General features: G+C 40.0%; 1 protein-coding gene across 2 annotated transcripts in view; it reads right to left on the reverse strand.

The window, feature by feature from the left end:
* EPS15 (epidermal growth factor receptor pathway substrate 15) overlaps positions 1-20557 on the reverse strand; it is a 138647-nt gene that overhangs the window by 42685 nt on the left and 75405 nt on the right. For both annotated transcript variants that reach the window (XM_066376253.1, XM_066376252.1), the window contains exons 13-15: positions 19811-19883; positions 6136-6297; positions 5538-5735 (exon numbers count right to left, since the gene is read on the reverse strand). In XM_066376253.1, coding sequence (XP_066232350.1) covers positions 5538-5735; positions 6136-6297; positions 19811-19883 — 433 coding nt within the window. The remainder of the gene's footprint in view (positions 1-5537; positions 5736-6135; positions 6298-19810; positions 19884-20557) is intronic.

A 20557-nucleotide genomic window follows, 5' to 3' on the forward strand; every position in this document is an offset into this window, starting at 1 on the left:
ACACTGCCCTATTAATTCTGTTTAGGATAGTTTGTTCCTCAGGGTAACTTCCGAGACAATCAGTAGAATCTTGAACAGAACTAGGCATTCTTGTGTCTGGCTCTCTTATGTTCCTGTCACTAAGCCTGTGTTCCCTCTTAGTCTCTGAGTAAACTTAAGTGAAATATGTGTGTGTGTGTGTATATATATATATATATATTTTTTTTTTTTAAAGCTACGCAACATGAGCCCTTTGTAAACTGTGTACTGACAGTGCAATAAACCGTAAGAACACCTTCAAAACACTTGGATAAAACTGTATATATTGTATAAATACAATATACATATTTAAGGTTAGAGGTTCTTTGCTTTTTTCTTGCTGCAAATACTAGGTAAGAAGTAAAGTGAAGCCCTGGCCGGTTGGCTCAGCGGTAGAGCGTCGGCCTAGCGTGCAGAGGACCCGGGTTCAATTCCCGGCCAGGGCACACAGGAGAAGCGCCCATTTGCTTCTCCACCCCTCCGCCGCGCTTTCCTCTCTGTCTCTCTCTTCCCCTCCCGCAGCCAAGGCTCCATTGGAGCAAAGATGGCCCGGGCGCTGGGGATGGCTCTGTGGCCTCTGCCTCAGGCGCTAGAGTGGCTCTGGTCGCAATATGGCGATGCCCAGGATGGGCAGAGCATCGCCCCCTGGTGGGCAGAGCATCGCCCCTGGTGGGCGTGCCGGGTGGATCCCGGTCGGGCGCATGCGGGAGTCTGTCTGACTGTCTCTCCCTGTTTCCAGCTTCAGAAAAATGAAAAAAAAAAAAAAAAAAAAAAAAAAAAGTAAAGTGAAAATTCAGAAAGTTAGAAGAATTTTCTTCAGTTATTCATTTTTCCAGAAAAGCTAGTTTAGACCAGTGGTAGTCAACTTGGTTCCTACCGCCCACTAGTGGGCATTCCAGCTTTCATGGTGGGCGGTAGCGGAGCAACAAAAGTATAAATAAAAAGACAGATTTAACTATAGTAAGTTGTTTTATAAAAATTTATTCTGCCAAACTTAGCAAAAATCCGACATAAAGTACTTGGTAAGTAATTATTATTATATGCTTTAACTTGCTGTAATTCTGCTTTATAAATTTTATAAAGTTACTTCCCTACTTTATAAATCACCATTACTCTGGAACTGGTGGGCGGTTAGAAAATTTTACCACTAACAGAGATACAAAAGTGGGCAGTACATATAAAAAGGTTGACTACTGCTGGTTTAGACCCTGTCTGGCTGGCTCAGTGGATAGAGTGTAGGCCCAGTGTAAGGATTTCCTGGGTTCAATTTCCAGTCAAGGCACACAAGAAAAGTGACCATCGGCTTCTCTCCCTCTCTCCCTACTGCAGCCAGTGGCTTGACTGGTTCTACTGTCAGCACCAGGCACTGAGGATAGCTTGGTTGATTAGAGCATCAGCCTCAGAGGGGTTGCCAATGGATTCTGGTCAGGGTGCATGTGGCAGTATGTCTCACTATCTTCCCTCCTCTCATTTAAAAAAGGAAAGGAAGGAAGGAAAGAAGGGAGGGAGGGAGGAAGGAGAGAGAGAGAAAGAGAGAGAGAGAGAGAGAGAAAAGCTACAGTTTAAGCATTAGAAAGCAATGAAAGTCTCAGGGTAATCTACAACCGAATTTTCATTTTTACAAACCCATGGCAATATGCCGTCCCTGTGGGAAAGACACACATACCACAGAGTAAAATGTAAAAAACAGAGTATTCTTTTTTTCTTTCTTTCTTCTTTTCCAAGTGAAAGGAGAAGAGATAGAAAGACAGACTCCCACATGTGCCCTAGCCAGGATCCACCCAGCAGCCCCCATCTGGGGCCATGCTCACAACTGAGTTATTTTTAGCACCTGAGGTGAATGCTCCATGGAGCCATCCTCAGTGCCTGGGGCAGATGTGCTCGAACCAATCAAGGCATGGCTGTGGAAGGGGAAGAGGGGAGTAGTGAGAGAAGAGATGGACAGGGAAGGGTGGAAAAGCAGATAGTCACTTCTCCTGTGAACCCTGACTGGGAATTGAACCTGAGACATCCACATGCCAGGCCCACACTAAGTCAACCAGCCAGGGCCTGAGTGTTTATTCTTAAGGTTGGAGATCAGGTACAGTGACATAATACCTTACACAGAAACCAAACATGTTCCAGCACAGTGTGTAGTGTAGTTTACTGAAGCTACTTGCCTTGCTCACACTTTTATTTTCTGAATGATAACTTGTAATACCGAGACCATTTTACTTTTTATATCCTTCTTTTGAAAAAAGATCCCTTTCAAAAGTCAAAGGAAGGAAAACAAAAAGACAAGCCAGAGATTGAGAGAAATTATTTGCAAATCAAATATCTGATAGACTTATATCCAGAATATATTTTTTTAAAACTTGTAATTTAATAACAAGAAAACAACCCAATTTTTAAAATGGGCAAAAGAGCCCTGGCTGGTTGGCTCAGCGGTAGAGCGTCGGCCTAGCGTGCGGAGGACCCGGGTTCGATTCCCGGCCAGGGCACACAGGAGAAGCGCCCATTTGCTTCTCCACCCCTCCGCCGCGCTTTCCTCTCTGTCTCTCTCTTCCCCTCCCGCAGCCAAGGCTCCATTGGAGCAAAGATGGCCCGGGCGCTGGGCATGGCTCTGTGGCCTCTGCCTCAGGCGCTAGAGTGGCTCTGGTCGCAATATGGCGACGCCCAGGATGGGCAGAGCATCGCCCCCTGGTAGGCAGAGCACCGCCCCTGGTGGGTGTGCCGGGTGGATCCCGGTCGGGCGCATGCGGGAGTCTGTCTGACTGTCTCTCCCTGTTTCCAGCTTCAGAAAAATGAAAAAAATAAATAAATAAATAAATAAATAAATAAAATGGGCAAAAGATTTAAATAGACATTTCATACAAAGAGATGTACAAACACCAATAAACACATGAAAAGATACTTAACTTCGCTAGTCACTGAGAAAATACAAACTAAGAAAACACCATGAGGTACCATACTACATCTACTAGAATAACTACAATAATTTTAAAAAGACAATAAAAGTGTTGGTAAGAATGTGGAGAAACTGGAACTTTCTGCTATTGCTGGTGGAAATGTAGAATGGTACAGCCACTTTGGAAAAGAGTTTGGCAATTTCAAGTTATAAAAAATAGTTGGGCATAACTTTACAATGTAACTAACTATTCCATACTAAAGCAAAAACGAAAGCATATGCCCTCACAAAGATGTATATGTAAATGTTCATAACAGCATTATTCATAATAGTCCAAAAGCAGAAAGACTCCAAATGGCCATTAACTGTGAATGAATAAACAAATACCTATAAACATTTAATGGAATATAATTCTGATACATGCTACAACATGGATGAATCAAAAACATTACAGCTTCAGTTTGTTCAAATTCAAAATAAAAGTATGGGCTATGTCCAAAAATAAATAAATGGAGCCAGAGCTGTCAAGCCAGAGGTACTGCTTTGCACATCTTTTGCCTCAAACCTCTGGAATATTGAAAGAGGGTAAAATAAACTTTGGATCGGGCCTCCCACAACACTGTATCCCAAAGAACTGCTTGCAAAGATAACAAGAAAGCAGTTATAATGACTACTGGACTGATGACTACTAGAAAGAATATTTAAAACAATGTTTAGCCTGACCTTGGTAGCACAGTGGAGAGAGTCAACCTGGGATACTGAGGTCCCAGGTTTGAAACCCCAAGGTTGCTGGCTTGAAGCCCAAGTCACTGGCTTGAGCCCAAGGTCGCTGGCTTGGGCAAGGAGTCACTGGCTCGACTTGAGTCCCCCAGTCAAGGAATGTATGAAAAAGCAATCAATAAACAACTGAAGTGCCACAACTATGAGCTGATGCTTCTCATCTCTCTCCTCCCTCTCTTTCTCCCTTCCTGTCTCACTCTCTCATTCACTCTCAAAATCAATTAAAAAATAAGGGCCTGGTAGGTTGGCTCAGTGGTAGAGCATCAGCCCATTGTGTGGATGTCCTGGGTTCGATTCCCAGTCAGGGCACACAGAAGCGCCATCTGCTTCTCCACCCCTCTTCCTTCTCTCTCTCTCTCTCTCTCTCTCTCTCTCTCTCTCTCTCTCTCCCCCTCTCTCTCTCTCTCTTCCCCTGCCATAGCAATGGCTCAACTGGTTCGAGAACATCGGCCCAGGTGCTAATGGCTCCGTGGAGCCTCCACTTCAGGCACTAAAAATGGCACAGTTATGAGCATGGCCCCAGACGGGGGTTGCTGGGTGCATATAAGCATCTGTCTCTCTCTCCCCTCCTCTCACTTGGAAAAGGAAGAAAAAATAAATAAATAAATAAAAGAAAATAAACAATAAAAACAATGTTTAGAATTAATATCACACTGTTATATTATCTGCACCGGTAGAAATGCCTTCCTTCTACTGATATAATTGTTCCCCTTCCTTTTCTCATAAATACCCATTTATCTCCTAATAAGAACACTATATGGCTGAATCAGTGTGTCCCAAATACCTATTCTTATTGATCTCACATAAATGCTTTCTTTTGCCTCTCACTTGGAAAGCCCCCCCCTTTTTTTTGTATTTTTCTGAAGTTGGAAATGGGGAAGCAGTCAGACAGACTCCCTGCATGCGCCCGACCGGGATCCACCAGGCATGCCCACCAGGGGGTGATGCTCTGCCCATCTGGGGTGTCGCTCTGTTGCAACCAGAGCCATTCTAGCGCCTGAGGCAGAGGCCATAGAGATATCCTCAGCGCCGGGGCCATCTTTGCTCCAATGGAGCCTTGGCTGCGGCAGGGGAAGAGAGAGACAGAGAGGAAGGAGAGGGGGAGGAGTGGAGAAGTAGATGGGCGCTTCTCCTGTGTGCCCTGGCTGGGAATCGAACCTGGGACTCCTGCACACCAGGCTGATGCTCTACCACTGAGCCAACCAGCCAGGGCCGGAAAGCCCCTTTTAAATTAACAGCTACATGATCTCTATGCTCCTATCTAACCACCTTTCTATCATTCTTTATTTAGGAAGGCCTAGAAATAACAAAGCAAAGGATTTTATGATGGACCCACCAGAACGCCACACACTTATCTATATTAAAAAAATATATTCTAATTTTAAAATTAAAGGTTGCCAAATAAGCAAAACTAATTTAAAATTAGAATTTAAAAAAGTAAGCTACTGGGTTATTTATAAAAATAGGCAATACTTGGTTAGCACTAATGTATCAAACACTATGCTAAAATGTCTCACAAGTTTTACCTCATTTAATTTTCAGAGCAGCCCTGGGAGGTAGGGGTAGTGTTAATTCTCCACTGAAGAATCTGATGCTAATGTGTTCAGGTAGTGAGCGGCAGAGCCAGCACTTAACTTAAAACATCTTAACCACAGCTCCAACGATTATTACCACATGTACAAAATGAATGACAGTTTGACTTATGACAGGTGTCAAGAAACTTTGTATGAAATGACTGAAAAATGAATAGTAAACAGGCAGAGAGAAAAAGCAGAAGTTGAGAAAGTATTATTTACTGAAAGGATATGTGAGGGCCCACTTAAGTATAATTCTTGCTGCAGCAAAGACTTACTGAACTGATTTCCTGCTGTGACTCTTGCAGGTGCTGCTGAAGAGGTCCCAGCTGCGCCTTCCCTGACTCCACACTCTCCTCCAATTCCACTGTTTCTTGCTGTAGGCGACTCAACTCTTCCCTAGCTTTGGCCAGCTCTTCCTCGTAAGTGGAGATCTGCGATTCTTGACTACTTAATTCAGCTTTCAGGGATGAGATCTATAATATGGCGGTGAATGAAAAGAAAGGGGGATTAAATAAAGATGTCTTTAAAATGTTCCATAATGCAATACATTGATTTGTTTAGTTTACTATTTTGGTATTTTCTGATGTAAATTTTTGATAAAACGGAGCAATTAGGGAATAAATAGAGGAGACTTAAAGGCATAGGCACCATACTTCCAAAAAATATTTGGAAAAATATTGAATAGTACATTAAGTGCCCTATTTTCCCTAAAGAAAACCTATAATTTCCGGATGAAGCATGTTTCATCTCCTTCATGTGCCCAATGTTGATTAGACTGCTACCGAATGACAACAAGAAACAGAGACTGTTTCCATTTTAATCAGGAAGAGCAACTAAGGTGTAGATACACAGCAGTAAACAGCCAGTCTTTACCAGCTGGGCCTCCTCTGCACATTTCTTTCTGACTTCCTTGAGTTGCTCCTCCAGCTGGACTTTCTGCTCATCCAGTCCATCAAGGAGTTCCTGTACTTGCTGTTTCTGGGCCTGTAGGTTTTGCAGATTAGTATTCTCCCTTTGAACTTCATCTTGAAGATCCTGAAATACAAGAAAATGAACTTATTTATTCTCTTTAGAGGCAGGGGCAGATTAACTCAATTTTTTTAAGAGCCTATCTTGGCCCTGGGCGGTTGGTTCAGTGGTGGAGTGTCGGCCTGGCATGTGGATGTCCTGGGTTCAATTCCTAGTCAGGGCACACAGAAGAGGCGACAATCTGCTTCTCCACCCTTCCCCCTCCTCTCTCCCCCCCCCCCCCCACAGCCATGGTTCAATAACTACAGCGAGTTGGCCCCCAGTGCTAAAGATGGCTTAGTGGCCTCCACCTCAGGTGCTAAAAATAGTTCAGCTTCCAAGTAATGGAGCAATGACTACAGATGGGTAGAGCAGAGCATCGCCTCATAGGGGGATTGCTGGGTGGATCCTGGTAGGAGCGCATTCGACAGTATCTCTCTGCCTCCCCTCCTCTCAATTAAAAAAAAAAAAGAGCCTATCTTGAAGGAAAATAAAGTCTTCTCTTATTAAGTATATTGTGTTGGTGGATTGGAAGACTTGTAACTTTAAATACCATCTTTACTTGAGGACCTCTTCCCTAAATTCCAGATTTAAGTATCCAATTTACATACTCAAATTTGTCCTTGGATGTCTGATGACCTTCATTAACATGTTAAAAACAAAACTGAGCCCTGGCCGGTTGGCTCAGTGGTAGAGCGTCGGCCTGGCGTGCAGGAGTCCCAGGTTTGATTCCCAGCCAGGGCACACAAGAGAAGCACCCATCTGCTTCTCCACCCCTCCCCCTCTCCCTCCTCTCTGTCTCTCTCTTCCCTTCCCGCAGTCAAGGTTCCATTGGAGCAAAGTTGGCCCGGGTGCTGAGGACGGCTCCATGGCCTCTGCCTCAGGCGCTAGAATGGCTCTGGTTGCAACAAAGCAATGCCCCAGATAGGCAGAGCATCGCCCCCTGGTAGGCATGCCGGGTGGATCCCGGTCGGGCGCATGCAGGAGTCTGTCTGACTGCCTCCCGGTTTCCAACTTCAGAAAAATACACACAAAAAAAACACAAAAAACTGGCCTGACCTGTGGTGGCACAGTGGATAAAGCATCAACCTAGAACGCTGAGGTCACCAGCTGGAAACCCTGGGTTTGCCTGGTCAAGGCACATATGCGAGTTGACGCTTCCTGCTCCTCTCCCCTTCTCCCCCCCCCCCACAAATGAATAAATAAAATCTTTAAAAAAACCCAAAAAACAGAACTGACCCTGGCCAGTTGGCTCAGCAGTAAAGCATCAGCCTGGCAGTCCCAAGCTTGAAATCCCAGGTTCAATTCCCAGTCAGGGCACACAGGAGAAGCGACCAATCTGCTTCTCCACTCCTTCCCCTTTCTTCCCCCAACCCCCTCCACAGCCATGGCTCAAATGATGTGAGCAAATTGGCCCTGGGCACTGAGGATGGCTCAGTGGCCTTGCCTAAGGTGCTAAAATAGCTCACTTGCTGAGCAATGGAGCAGAGGCCCCAGATGAGCAGAGCATCACCTGGCAGGGGGTTTGCCGGGTGGATCCTGGTTGGGGCGCATGCAGGAGTCTGCCTCTCTGCCTCCTCTTCTCTCACTTAAAAAAAAAACAAAAAACAGAACTGCCTTATCCTCAATCCTCCTCCCTTTCAGTTTCTCAGGCCAGAAAGTATGTCAACATTTCTGACTCTTCTCTTTCTCTAACATCTCAGCTCCAATCTGTCAGTTTATTTTCAGTACAGCAGCCACTGTTAAAAACCTAGGTCAGATGATGTCACTCCTCTACTAAAAACTCCGCACTGACTCCCCACCTCCCTCACTGTAAAAACCAAAGTCTTGGGCCTGGCCGGTTAGCTCAGTGGCAGAGCATCGGCCTGGTGTGCAGGAGTCCCAGGTTCGATTCCCGGCCAGGGTACACAGGAGAAGCGCCCATCTGCTTCTCCACCCCTCCCCCTTTCCTTCCTCTCTGTCTCTCTCTTCCCCTCCTGCAGCCAAGGCTCCATTGGAGCAAAAGTTTGCCCGGGCGCTGAGGATGGCTCTGTGGCCTCTGCCTCAGGCACTAGAATGGCTCTGATTGCGACAGAGCGACGCCCTGGATGGGCAGAGCATCGCCCCCTGGTGGGCATGCCGGGTGGATCCCGGTTGGGCACATGCAGGAGTCTGTCTGACTGCCTCCCCGTTTCCAACTTCAGAAAAATGCAAAAAACAAAAAACAAAAACCAAAGTCTTTATGAACTACAGAAATGATCCCTGAAAGTACTGCTCTCTTCCTTGCTTGCTCTATTTCAGCTATACTATGTTTCAGCTGTACTCAAACATGCCAGATGTGCCCTCTTCTCAGGATCTTTCACTGATTATCCCCTCTTCCCAGAAAGTTCTTCCCCTAGGTATCCACATGGCTCAATTGTTCATCTCTTTCGAGTTTTTACTCAAGTGTTACTCCCAGGGAGGCCTTCCTCAGCACCACTGCTACCACATCCCTCCCCACCTTTAATTCTCCTTCATAGGTAGCATATAACAGCTTTATTGAAATAACTCACATGCCATACAATTCACCTATTTAAAGTATACAACCCTATGGTTTTTAATGTATTTACAAAGTTGTGCAACCATCACCACCACAATAATTGTATAACATTTTCATCACCCCAGGAAGAAGCCCCATACATTTAGCAAGTCACTCCCTATTTCCCTTCCAATCACTCCAAATGGAATCATAAAACATGTGGTTTATTTTGTAACTGGCTTCTTTGTTGCTTAGCATGTTTTCAAGGTTCATCTGTATTGGCATAAAATAATTATTTTTAAAAATTTTACTAAGGTATAATTTACATACTATAAAACTTGCTGGCTTTAAGTATATAACTCGTGTTAATAAATCTATATAGTTGTGCAAGCATCATCATAATCCAATTTTAGAACACTTCATCACCTTAAAACTTCCCTCATATTCTTTTTTTAGTCAATTCTTGTTTCCATTTCTAGCCCTAGGCAACTAATGACCTGCTTTCTACTGCTAAAGTTTGCTTTTTGTAGAAATTTCACATAAATGGAATCATGTAATATGTTCTCTACTGTATCTGGCTTCTTACACCTAGTGTTATACATATTTTTTAGATTTATCTGTGTTGCTACATGTATAAGTAGTTTGTCCCTTTTTATGGATGAGTATGTAGTATTCCGTTGTGTGAATATACATTTGATGGACGTTTAGACTGTTCTAGTTTTTTACTTTTATGAATCATAGAGCATATAATTTATCCTGTTTATGGTTTTACTCCTTCCCCTAGAATGCAGGCTCCATGAGTCCAGAAATATTTGTGAATTTTGAGTTTTGTTCTCTGCTGTATTCCCAGTTCCCAGTATGTAAGAGGTACTCCATACATATTTAGTGAATAATGAATGACAACATAAAGATGTCAATTATCTCTTAATTAATCTATACATTTCAATGAAAATTCTAACAAGGTTTTTCAATGAACCTGACAAGCTAATTCCAAAATGTATTTGGAAGAATAATGGGGGAAATAGCATTATAAAATGTAAAAGGATTTACTCTATTAGATATTATGAATTATTGGGAAGCTAAAATAATAATGACAGTTTGGTTTTGATGCAGGGATAGTCAAATAGACTAAACGAACTAAAAGGAGAGTTTAGACATAAATATAGGCATGTATAGAAAAAAAGTGATGTGAAGACATGGCATTAAAACTGATTGAAACTGCCTGACCTGTGGTGGCTCAGGGAATAAAGCATCGAACTGGAATGCTGAGGTCACTGGTTCAAAACCCCAGGCTTCCACATATGAGAAGCAACTATTACGAGTTGATGCTTCCCACTCCTCCCTCTCTCCCTCCTTCCCACCTTCCATCCCTCCCTCATTCCTTCCGTCCTTCTTTCCTTCCCTCCCTTCCTCCCTTCCTTCCTCCCTCTCTCCCTTCCTTTCTTTTCTTTCTTTCTCTTTTTCTCTCCCCCCTCCCTAAAAAAAGAAAAAATCAATAAAATCTTTTTAAAAATTGATTGAAAGAAAAGAGAACTATTCAGTAAGTCATACTGAGTATATCCATAAGGCAAAAAGAATATTTTTAACTAAGTCTCTAAATCATACCAATTAGAAAAATAAATTTCAAGTATATTAGACAAAATATGAAAGACAAACTTTAAAATGTATAGCAGTAAATATAGATCTCAGCATAGAAAAGAATTTCTTGAACAAAAAAACCATTTTGAAAATGTATGTGCTAGGTGTATGCTTAATGAGAAAGACCAGAAATTTAAAAAAAAACTACAATGGGAAATCTCTGTATCAGAGATATTTTAAAAATACAATAGGAAATCTCTGTATGATCTCAATTTTCTGTGAACCAAAAATTTTTCTAAAAATTAAAATATATTAAAAAAAGAAAATATATGCCTGATCTGTGGTGACACAGTGGATGTGGTGACCTGGAATGTTGAGGTCGTTGGTTTGAAACCCTGGGCTTGCCCAATCAAGGCACAACAAGTAACCAATGAACAGATAGAGTGAAGCAACTGCTTTTTATTCCCCCCGCCCCTCTGTAAAATAAATAAGACCTCTTTAAAAATAATGTCCAGAGATGGGAAGAGGAAAACTATCCCTTATCTCCATCTTCAAATAGTTTAGTCCAGGCGTGGCCAATAGTTTTTGCCCCCGGGCCAGACTATAAAGAAAACTTTTTTCATGGGCCAGACAAAATATTAAAATTAAAAAGTGTTAAATATAAAAACAATTCATTTAAGTAAACAAAATTTTATTATGTAATTTGTTTATGAATAATGTAAGTAATTTAGTACAACAAATTAACAAAAAAAAACTAATGTGAGGTGTTGAGGCACTTTGCATCGCCTATTATTTTTTTAATATCTGGCTCTATACTTGTAGAGCTATTCTTAACACAGCCTCCAAATGTAAATCATTCAATCTTGATCTTGTTGTACTTTTATTTAGATTCATTAAAGAAAAAGTTTGTTCACAAATATAAGTCAAGCTAAAGATTACTAAATATTCCTTGTCAAGTTTTTTAAAATTTCCATATTTTTCATTATTTAATTGCTTATAAAAATTGCACAGATGAGTACAAAAGTTATAAATCTTTATAATGGAATTTTTTTAAAAAAATAAAGAAGTATCACGAATCCATTTAACCAATTATTGGAAGTTAACCCTCGATTAGTCACACGCAGAATTCTTTTCCGCGTATCACTATCTTCTTAAATATCTTGATTTCCAATAATCAAAGACGCTTCCGCTTCTGAGTAGCTGAGACTTAACTTTCATTGTTGTACAATGGTTAGATATCGTAGTTTATATATAACGATTTAAAAGTACCACTTATTTCATTTCCACAGTGCGTGGTGCGGAGAATATTAAAAAATTAATCATGGGCCACATAAACTCATTACGTGGGCCGTATGTTGGCCATGCCTGGTCTAGTCTGATTTCCCATTCTTTCCCAAATTCCCCCCAAAATGTTGAATGTTACATCTCTAATGATATGTAATCTTTACAGTTATATGTAATTTCATGTCTCTACTTTTATTGTAATCAAAAATAAAATTGACCTTAAAAAGGTCTCGTGCCCTGGCTGGTTGGCTCAGCGGTAGAGTATCAGTACGGAGTGTGGAAGTCCTGGGTTCGATTTCCGGTCAGGGCACAGAGGAGAAGCGCCCATCTGCTTCTCCACCCTTCCCCCTCTCCTTTCTCTCTATTTCTCTCTTCCCCTCCTGCAGCCAAGGCACCATGGGAGGAAAGTTAGCCTGGGCGCTGAGGATGGCTCCATGGCCTCAGCCTCAGGAGCTAGAATGGCTCCGGTTGCAGCGGAACAATGCCCCAGATGGGCCGAGGATCGCCCACTGGTGGGCATGCCGGGTGGATCCCAGTGGAGCACATGCCAGAGTCTGTCAGTCTGCCACCCCAACTTCTCACTTCAGGGGGCGGGAGAAGGGTCAGGTAATGTGAGAAAATGTCTAGAACATAATGCCAATTTTTAAAAGCTAAGTACAAATACTGAATCACAAATATAAAGACATTTATGTATAGTCACAGAAAATACAGCAAATATGGTAAAGATTCTCTCTAGAATGTAAAATTGTGTTTTTTTCTTTTTATATTTTTCTACATTTTACAAGATGATTATGAACTCATATTACTTTTATAATCAGGAAATGTCAAAAATGACAATTTCCACAACAGTATCAGTATTCAGATACACTTGGCTATTTTATTTTGGTACAGGTTTGCTTACCCTGAGACTAAGTGAAGGCAACAAATGCATCATTTCCCTCCCAGGCACCCCTCCCACGACTAGGGCAGTGGTAGGTACTCCGAACAAATAGTATCTTCCACTAAAGTAGGATACTTGTCTCTTTACCTTACAATGGCCCTTTGGGAAAACTATCCTGATTTAGTGCACGATCTCAGCACTATGAAATGTCATCTAATCAAGTGAGTGGCTGAAGACATTTGTAGATTCCTTCATAGTTAAGACTCTATTTTATTTCTTTTTTTCCAAAACACATCTTTATTAATTTTATTTAAATTAGAGTTATTTTCTTATTCACCATTCTCCCTCCAGTGTATATGAGAGTTGTTTTCATATTGTGTGCAGCTACAAAAATGGGTTACACATTTTTTACCTTGCACTTCCTTCACGTTACATTTATTTCATTCTTTTGTAGTTCATATTTTGGTTCTTGTCTTGTACTATTAATGACATTGATGAATTTTTCTCTTAAAAGAGACCTTTGTGTTTAAGGTGAACCTAAGACACAGGGGTTTTAAAATATACTGCTCACAAAAATTAGGGGATATTTCAAAATGAATATGAAGCAATAAAATATCCCTAATTTTTTTGAGCAGTATATGTTGACACTGACAAACTAAAGGGCTCTGAAGATTTATTTTTCAGACGATATTTTCACAATTCTCAAACATTAAGTAGGGCGTGTAAAACTGGGCTTCATTTAAGTCTCCTGCCTCTATCTTAGCTGTTTTTCTGTTCTGATAATTTAGAAAAGTGAAATGATGTAACTAGGCACACTAATGAAATTCATCTAATACCTTAAGCTCTCCCCACCCCGCACCTCGTTAAGAAGCTAGCTTTGTCAAGAAAAACTTATCAGGGCAAAACTTGCCTCTGAAAAAATTATTTTGAATGAATGATTCCTGCAATATTTTGTCTATAAGAGAAGAATCCTATATGACCTAAAATGATCTTTCATATAGGTAACTTTTCTGTTTTCCATAACACAAATTTCATGTTGATATTCTCCTGCTGTACAAAAATGTTAACAGTACAGCTGACTGAATGTTCCCTCGCTTGCATCCCTGTCCTCTGTTTCCTAAATTATGTGCTGATCAGCAGTTATGCTCTATTTTCCATGATCACGCTCTACTTCCTACCTGTGCCATTGACAGCAAAAGAAAGGAGGGTAATGGCAATTACAGAATGACAAGAATGAATTAAAAAAATGACTGAAATACAGTTCCAAAGTTTGTTTTAGAAAAATACTAATGCTAGCCACATCCAAGGCTCCTCCATCCAGGAATGAAGGGATACTTGGCCTGGGATCTTGACATTTTTTTAATTGCAAGGAAAATGTCTTGTTTTCTGGAAATCACATAAATTACTGAAAATGATAAACTCATCCCCATCCATCCACACCCCCATGAAATACTACATGGGTAATGAAAATAAAATTTAAACAAATATATAAAAACTCTTAGCTATATTGAAGAGTAAAATAATTCATTTTAGCAACCCAACTCAGTTGTATAATTGAAAAAGTAACTTAAGTACTAAACCTATGAAATACTAGCAACATGAATATGCTTGCACTTGTTTCATATAAAATAGAGTACAAAATAAAAAGGACAGTAATTTGTGAATAAAACACATATTTAATTGATTAAATAAACTCTCAGACTAAACCAAAACTAGAAATAATTAAATCATTCATTATGTTGGCCTAATTATCAAAACCAAAGTTATAGCAGTATCCTTAATATAAAAAAGTATCAATTGTACAGTGAGATGTTTACGTCAAGGAACAGAAAGGGAGTCTATTACTAGGGAGAGAGTTGGAAAACCTCACTACCAGCCTGCCTTCATTTTCCATCAGATGCTTCCCAGCATGTTCTAAGAGCATTATCCCTTGGAAAAGAATGTTGAGCTCATGCATCTAATTTTACTTCCACCCAAAATAAATCATGCCTCTTCATCTAGAAAAAAAAAAAAGTGAATTAAAAATTCTTTAAAAATTACTATGAATTACTAAACTTTACTGATAACATATAAATAATTGGGTGCTTCTTTTGCATAAGGGCAGTATGAACATAAAAGAGTCTGACTCTTTGTGGCATTATTGTACTCCCAATCCTTTCTGTCTGTACTTGCTGGGTGTGTCCTGTCTTATTTTTTTTTTTTTCTGTATTTTTCTGAAGCCAGAAACGGGGAGAGACAGTCAGACAGACTCCCGCATGCACCCGACCGGGATCCACCCGGCACGCCCACCAGGGGGCGATGCTCTGCCCACCAGGGGGCGATGCTCTGCCCCTCCGGGGCGTCGCTCTGTTGCGACCAGAGCCACTCTAGCGCCTGGGGCAGAGGCTGAGGAGCCATCCCCAGCGCCCAGGCCATCTTTGCTCCAGTGGAGCCTCGGCTGCGGGAGGGGAAGAGAGAGACAGAGAGGAAGGAGAAGGGGGGGGTGGAGAAGCAGATGGGCGCTTCTCCTGTGTGCCCTGGACGGGAATCAAACCTGGGACTTCTGCACGCCAGGCCGACGCTCTACCACTGAGCCAACCGGCCAGGGCTGTCCTGTCCTATTTTTAATTTCATGCAAAAAATTGAAGATTTATTCATTTCTGTTGTCAACTGCTTCCTTAAATTTACCTCCATTTAACAATACCTTAATCAAATACAGTAAAAGATATAATCCAAGGTATCTTTTTTTTTAAATGACTTTAGAGAGAGGAGAGAGAGAGAAAGACAGTGGGGGAGGAGCAGGAAGCATCAACTCATAGTTACTTCTTGTATGTGCCTTGATGAGGCAAGCCCAGAGTTTTGAACCGGTGACTTTAGCACCCTAGGTCGATGCTTTAGCCACTGCGCCACCACAGGTCAGGCCAAGGTACAATTTTTAAGCTTAAGGAACTCATAATAATACAGGCTGGAAGACATTGGAATCTATATACATACACACTCAACTAGCACAATATGGTAACATACTGTACATGCCACGTAGGGGATATGTACTCCTGTGGAATTTCCAAAACAGAAAAGCCTGTAGACTGAATGAAGTGACAGAGAAGAAAAAATTTAAGAGAAGTGGTGGGATTTGAGTTGGGCTTTAAGGCATGAGTAGAACTCACATAAGCAGGGAGGTAGGGAACATTTTAGTTTATAACAAGTAAAGGTATAAGAATGGAATAAGAAAGACAATGTGTAGGCACACAATGCAGAGGCATAAAATAAAATAGTAAGTAGTAAAAGAGGAGGGTATGCATCTCATCTTTTTTCTACCTCCCTCATACCCATGAGGTATGACATCCTCCCATCACTAACAGTGGAGGTAGGCAGCAGAAAGTATTTTCACATCTGAGAGTCATGAGAGTAAAATTAGTTTAGGAAGAAAGGCAAGAGGAGGATGGGGTAAGCACTCAGGCTCAGCCTGTAGAGTTTTAGATGTCAGGTGATAGGCTGGCAGTAGTGAGAAAGACAAACACTGGCAGAAAAATTACAGCCCAAAACTGAAACCTTTGTTTTCTTAACAAGACGAGACTTATTTTAAACATACAGACTCTGAAATTATAAACACCAAAATGCCTAAATGGAGAGGTGAGATTCAGGAGAACAGAGGGTCAGGTGAATACTCAAGAATCATCAGCACATGGCTGACAGGGTTATGGAAAAGGAGGGAAGTGGGGGAGGAGAGAGTGTGTCAAGAGGAATGGATATGGCCTTATGATTACTGCTGGTTCTGAGCAGAAAAATTAAAGCACAGCAGACTAAATAGGGTTACTGAAAGGGCAGGAAGGGGAAAAAATGGGCACACAAAGCAACAAAAACAGAAAAAAGACTGGACAGCAATAGCAAAAGTAAATAATAAATAAATAAATGTATTTTCCAATCAGTGAGTCCTATGTGCAGCCAGCCGACGTGGAGCTTGACGATGAAGGGAGGGTAATGAGGAGAGGACAGTAGGGTATAGAATACTACCACTAATCAGGACATCTACTGACCTTTTACCCGGTGCCAATCACTCTGTGATTGCACTATCTCATTTTATTCTTATAGCAACTCTAGTATTTGGTATTTTTATTATCCCATGTTACAGAAGAAAAACTAATGTATAGAGTAGTTAAGTTACTTACTTAGGATAAAAAACTTAAGAAGGGCCAGAACCAGGAACTAGATTCAAGTTTGTCTGATAACAAGTTGTTCCTATAAACTTCTACGCAAAACTGAAGAGAGCAGACATCAAGGTGAATTTCTCATTATTTACCAACTACTCCAAAGAAAAATCTTAATGAAATGTCCATTAGTTTAAAGCAGGAAAAAATGTGGCTCTACCTTCTCTCCTGAACAACAACAAAATAGTCCAAACCATAAACATGTGAGATAGAATGAAGATTTATAATCTTTACCTCTTGGATCATTTTGGGCGTAATTTCTCCAGAGATCTTGATAAACTAGCAGTATACCTCATATGAGTTAAAAGTGGTAATCTCATGAAATTAAATTTGAAGTTAATCATTGGTTTGGTTTTCAATAAAAAATCTGAAACTGAAAGTTCTCAATATGTATTCATGGGACTACAGACAAGAAACAAAAATTTAGAATTAAATTATGTAGCAGATTTTCTGACAGAATTAGGAAGACTATATAAATGCAAAGCAAAAACAACGTGTCTTTTGGCACTTTGGTTACACATATAGGCTCTGAGAGTTTGGTTTCTTTTTTTAAATTTTTATTTATTTATTTTAGAGAAGAGAGAGAGAGAGAGAGAGAGAGAGAGAGAGAGAGAAGAGGGGGAGGAGCAGGAAGCATAGCTCCCATGTGTCCCTTGACCAGGCAAGCCCAGGGTTTTGAACAGGCGACCTCAGGGTTTTAGGTCAATGCTTTATACACTGCGCTACCACAGGTCAGGCCAGAAAGTTTGGTGTCTGGCTTGAGATGTGAGCGCACATAATAACTATCGGTGACTTTATAAATATGGAGAAGAGCAAGAACACTCAGAAAAGCCAAGTTTGGATTAGGTGGACACTCAACGGCAGGTCAAGACTTCCTTACTTCTCCCCTGATGCCATCTTGTTGGCATTTGTCGTCAGCATCTCCATGAGGAAAGTGGGGTCAGAGAGCAGCAAAGTAAACATCCTTTTATTCTGCTATTTATTAATAGCTCCAGTAAACTGCCTTTTGCCAGAGAAATGAAAAAGAAGCACTAGGAGTTGCAATTACATACACATTTTCATTATCCATGTTATTCTAGTCTGTGCCTCATTACCAATGGGTAAGCCAGATTTAATTCAATAGGTGATGAAATCTATGTATTACCACTTCTGATAAATTGTCTTGTGCTTCAGAAAGTTGAAAATGATCACAAAAATGGAAAGTTTTTATTACTTGTAGATGTCAATTATCCATGTCATCTTACCATGGATAATACAGACACACCTGTATTGGAATGGAATGAGTAATGAATTCACCAACACAAGGTTTTAACCTAATGTTCTTTTTCAATGATCTTATGTTTGACCATTACAACTTCATCTGTGCCAATCATGCTCCAAGATACCTTTTGTTTATAGTACCCAATACAAAAATTCAACAATTTCAAATGCCTATGGCAATACATTTGGATTTAGCAAAGCGTAAGATTTAACATACACCTTACTATCACCACTAATAAAGATAAGCAAATCATGAAGAAATGTTGACTGACAACAAAACTACAATTACAAAAAATCAAATATTCAAGGATAGCCCATTTAGCCTAAAAAGGAATAATGTAAATTTTAGTATTTGTCCAAACTGGCTATTTAAATTCACATCCTCTACCTGAAACCTATGTACTCTTATTGATCAATGTCACCCTGTTAAATTTAATTTTCTAAATAAAATTTTTTAAAAGTTCACATCCTCAAAAGATGTAGTAGGGAAAACCAATAGGAATAACAAAATATCGTCTATCATAAAAAACTATGCACTTTGAAACACTACCTGGTTAAATTTAGGAACTATCCAAGATTATATCAGTAACTGTATCTATTTCTTCAGATTGAGAAACTTTTATAGATTATTTTATCTTCCATTCTTAAAGTATTTTCAGCAATAAATGTTAAAGTCTATGACTCCTGCATTTGCTAAGAAACTCAAAAATTGCACAAAAATAATGTAATTGAGGTAACCCCCATCTCACATTAGTGATGATCTCTTGAATTCTGCATCACCTTTAGGAAAATTCCAGTGAATGTAATAAATGCAGTCTTCCAATATGAGCATCAACTTCCAACAAGAAGTCTCTCTGGCTTCTTCCTCAAGCCCTAGGGTGGGGGTATATCATTCTCCCCACCCTAGCACAGTCCACTGGTAGACAACTTCCAGCGAATGCTCCACATAAAAACAAAGCAATGGATCTAAGCATTTAGAGCTTTCACCCATTTAAAACTCTGATAAGCAGGGACAGACAACATATAAGTAGCATGTTAAGAAATGCCCATCCATGAGCTTTTACTGGCGACTGCTACCACTGCTTTTACACCCAACCTCTTGTGTGTACTGGTGCAGCATCCAGGAAACAGTGCCCCAGACACACAGTCACACGGAATGCTTACTGTTTTGGCTGCAACACTGCCCAATTCTCTATATTTTTAACGTTTGAAATACCCTTTTTTGTGTCATTTCCCAATCAGAAACTGAGGTTTTATTTTCCTTTCTATTTTATTTGTAAAATGAAGCGACTTAATACACTACTTAGTGATAATTAAATCTCTTTATGCCAAAGTTTAAGATATCCTGGCTACTGAGCTACTTATAAAATATCATTTAAAATTATTCCATATCATTTCTCCCCTTCCACTATTATAAGAAGCAGTCCTGTAAAATACTAGGTTTCCTAGCTAACAAAATGTCACATCTATGAAAAAGCAATTTGCATTTTCATGATGATGATGATGATGATAATGACAATTTCACTTATTTAATTTTATTGGTGTAATAATATTTACAATGTAAGTCATTCAAACTTACCTTTAATGATATAATATGCATGTAAATATTATCTTTAAAATACTTCCAAAACTACAAATCTATGCTGAAAAATACTGCTTTTTCATTGCTGTGTGATCTCAGCAGGCCAGAAGTCAGAGAAAAACAATCATTTACATAACTACTTATATCACAAATATAATAAGTATTCCTTGATCTCACCTACACCACAACCATCACATAGTAAATGACCTGATACAATTTTTAAAAATTCTCCTAAATCAGAAATGGAATACTGAACTTAACAGTTCACGTACCTGAACCTCGCTTGTCCTCTGTTTAAGAGTATCTTCCTTTTCCTTAAGGTCCTGTTCCACATTATTCTTTTCCCTAGAAGACCAGCAAACAATGCAAGAATATTTGAGAACATCAGCTACAGCCGGTATGGTTATCCATCCTCCTAATCCTGAATCGCTTTTTAAATACATAGTGAAACATTCAATTTTTAAATGAAGGGCAGATTTTTCTACCCTCTTAATTATTTATGGAACAGAAATCAATATAAGCTCTGTTTGTTAAAAAAAAATCGCTTTCTCACTAAAATGTGGTGAAAAGAGAATAGATTAAAAAAAGAAGAGAATATTAATCAATGAAACACTCAGGTTTCACTGATCTCATTGTTGCTAAGGAAATGCTGTCCAATGAAAATTGCTGGTGAAAAAAAGGAGGGGTTGCATCAGCTCTGTAAGCTTAACCCTTAAGTACCACTGTTAAATCAAATGAAAATGGCTAATAAAAACAGTCAATAATATTAAGAAAAGGGACATTTACTGAAGTGTTAAAGTCTCCTTAAATCACTGGTGTATACCAATTTTAGAATCAAATATAAAGAAAATGGAAAGGACTGACAATATATAGGCCATTTTCTCTAGCAAATACACCTGCTAAAAAGAGCTATTTTAGATCACAGATCAATCTGATCAAATATATAAAACAATGTATATAAGTGAAATTAGCACTTATCTTTCTACTCTTCAGATCAAACATGCTAGGATTCCCTTTTA

This window comes from Saccopteryx leptura, chromosome 3 (genome assembly GCF_036850995.1).
Source record: "Saccopteryx leptura isolate mSacLep1 chromosome 3, mSacLep1_pri_phased_curated, whole genome shotgun sequence".
NCBI lineage: Eukaryota > Metazoa > Chordata > Mammalia > Chiroptera > Emballonuridae > Saccopteryx > Saccopteryx leptura.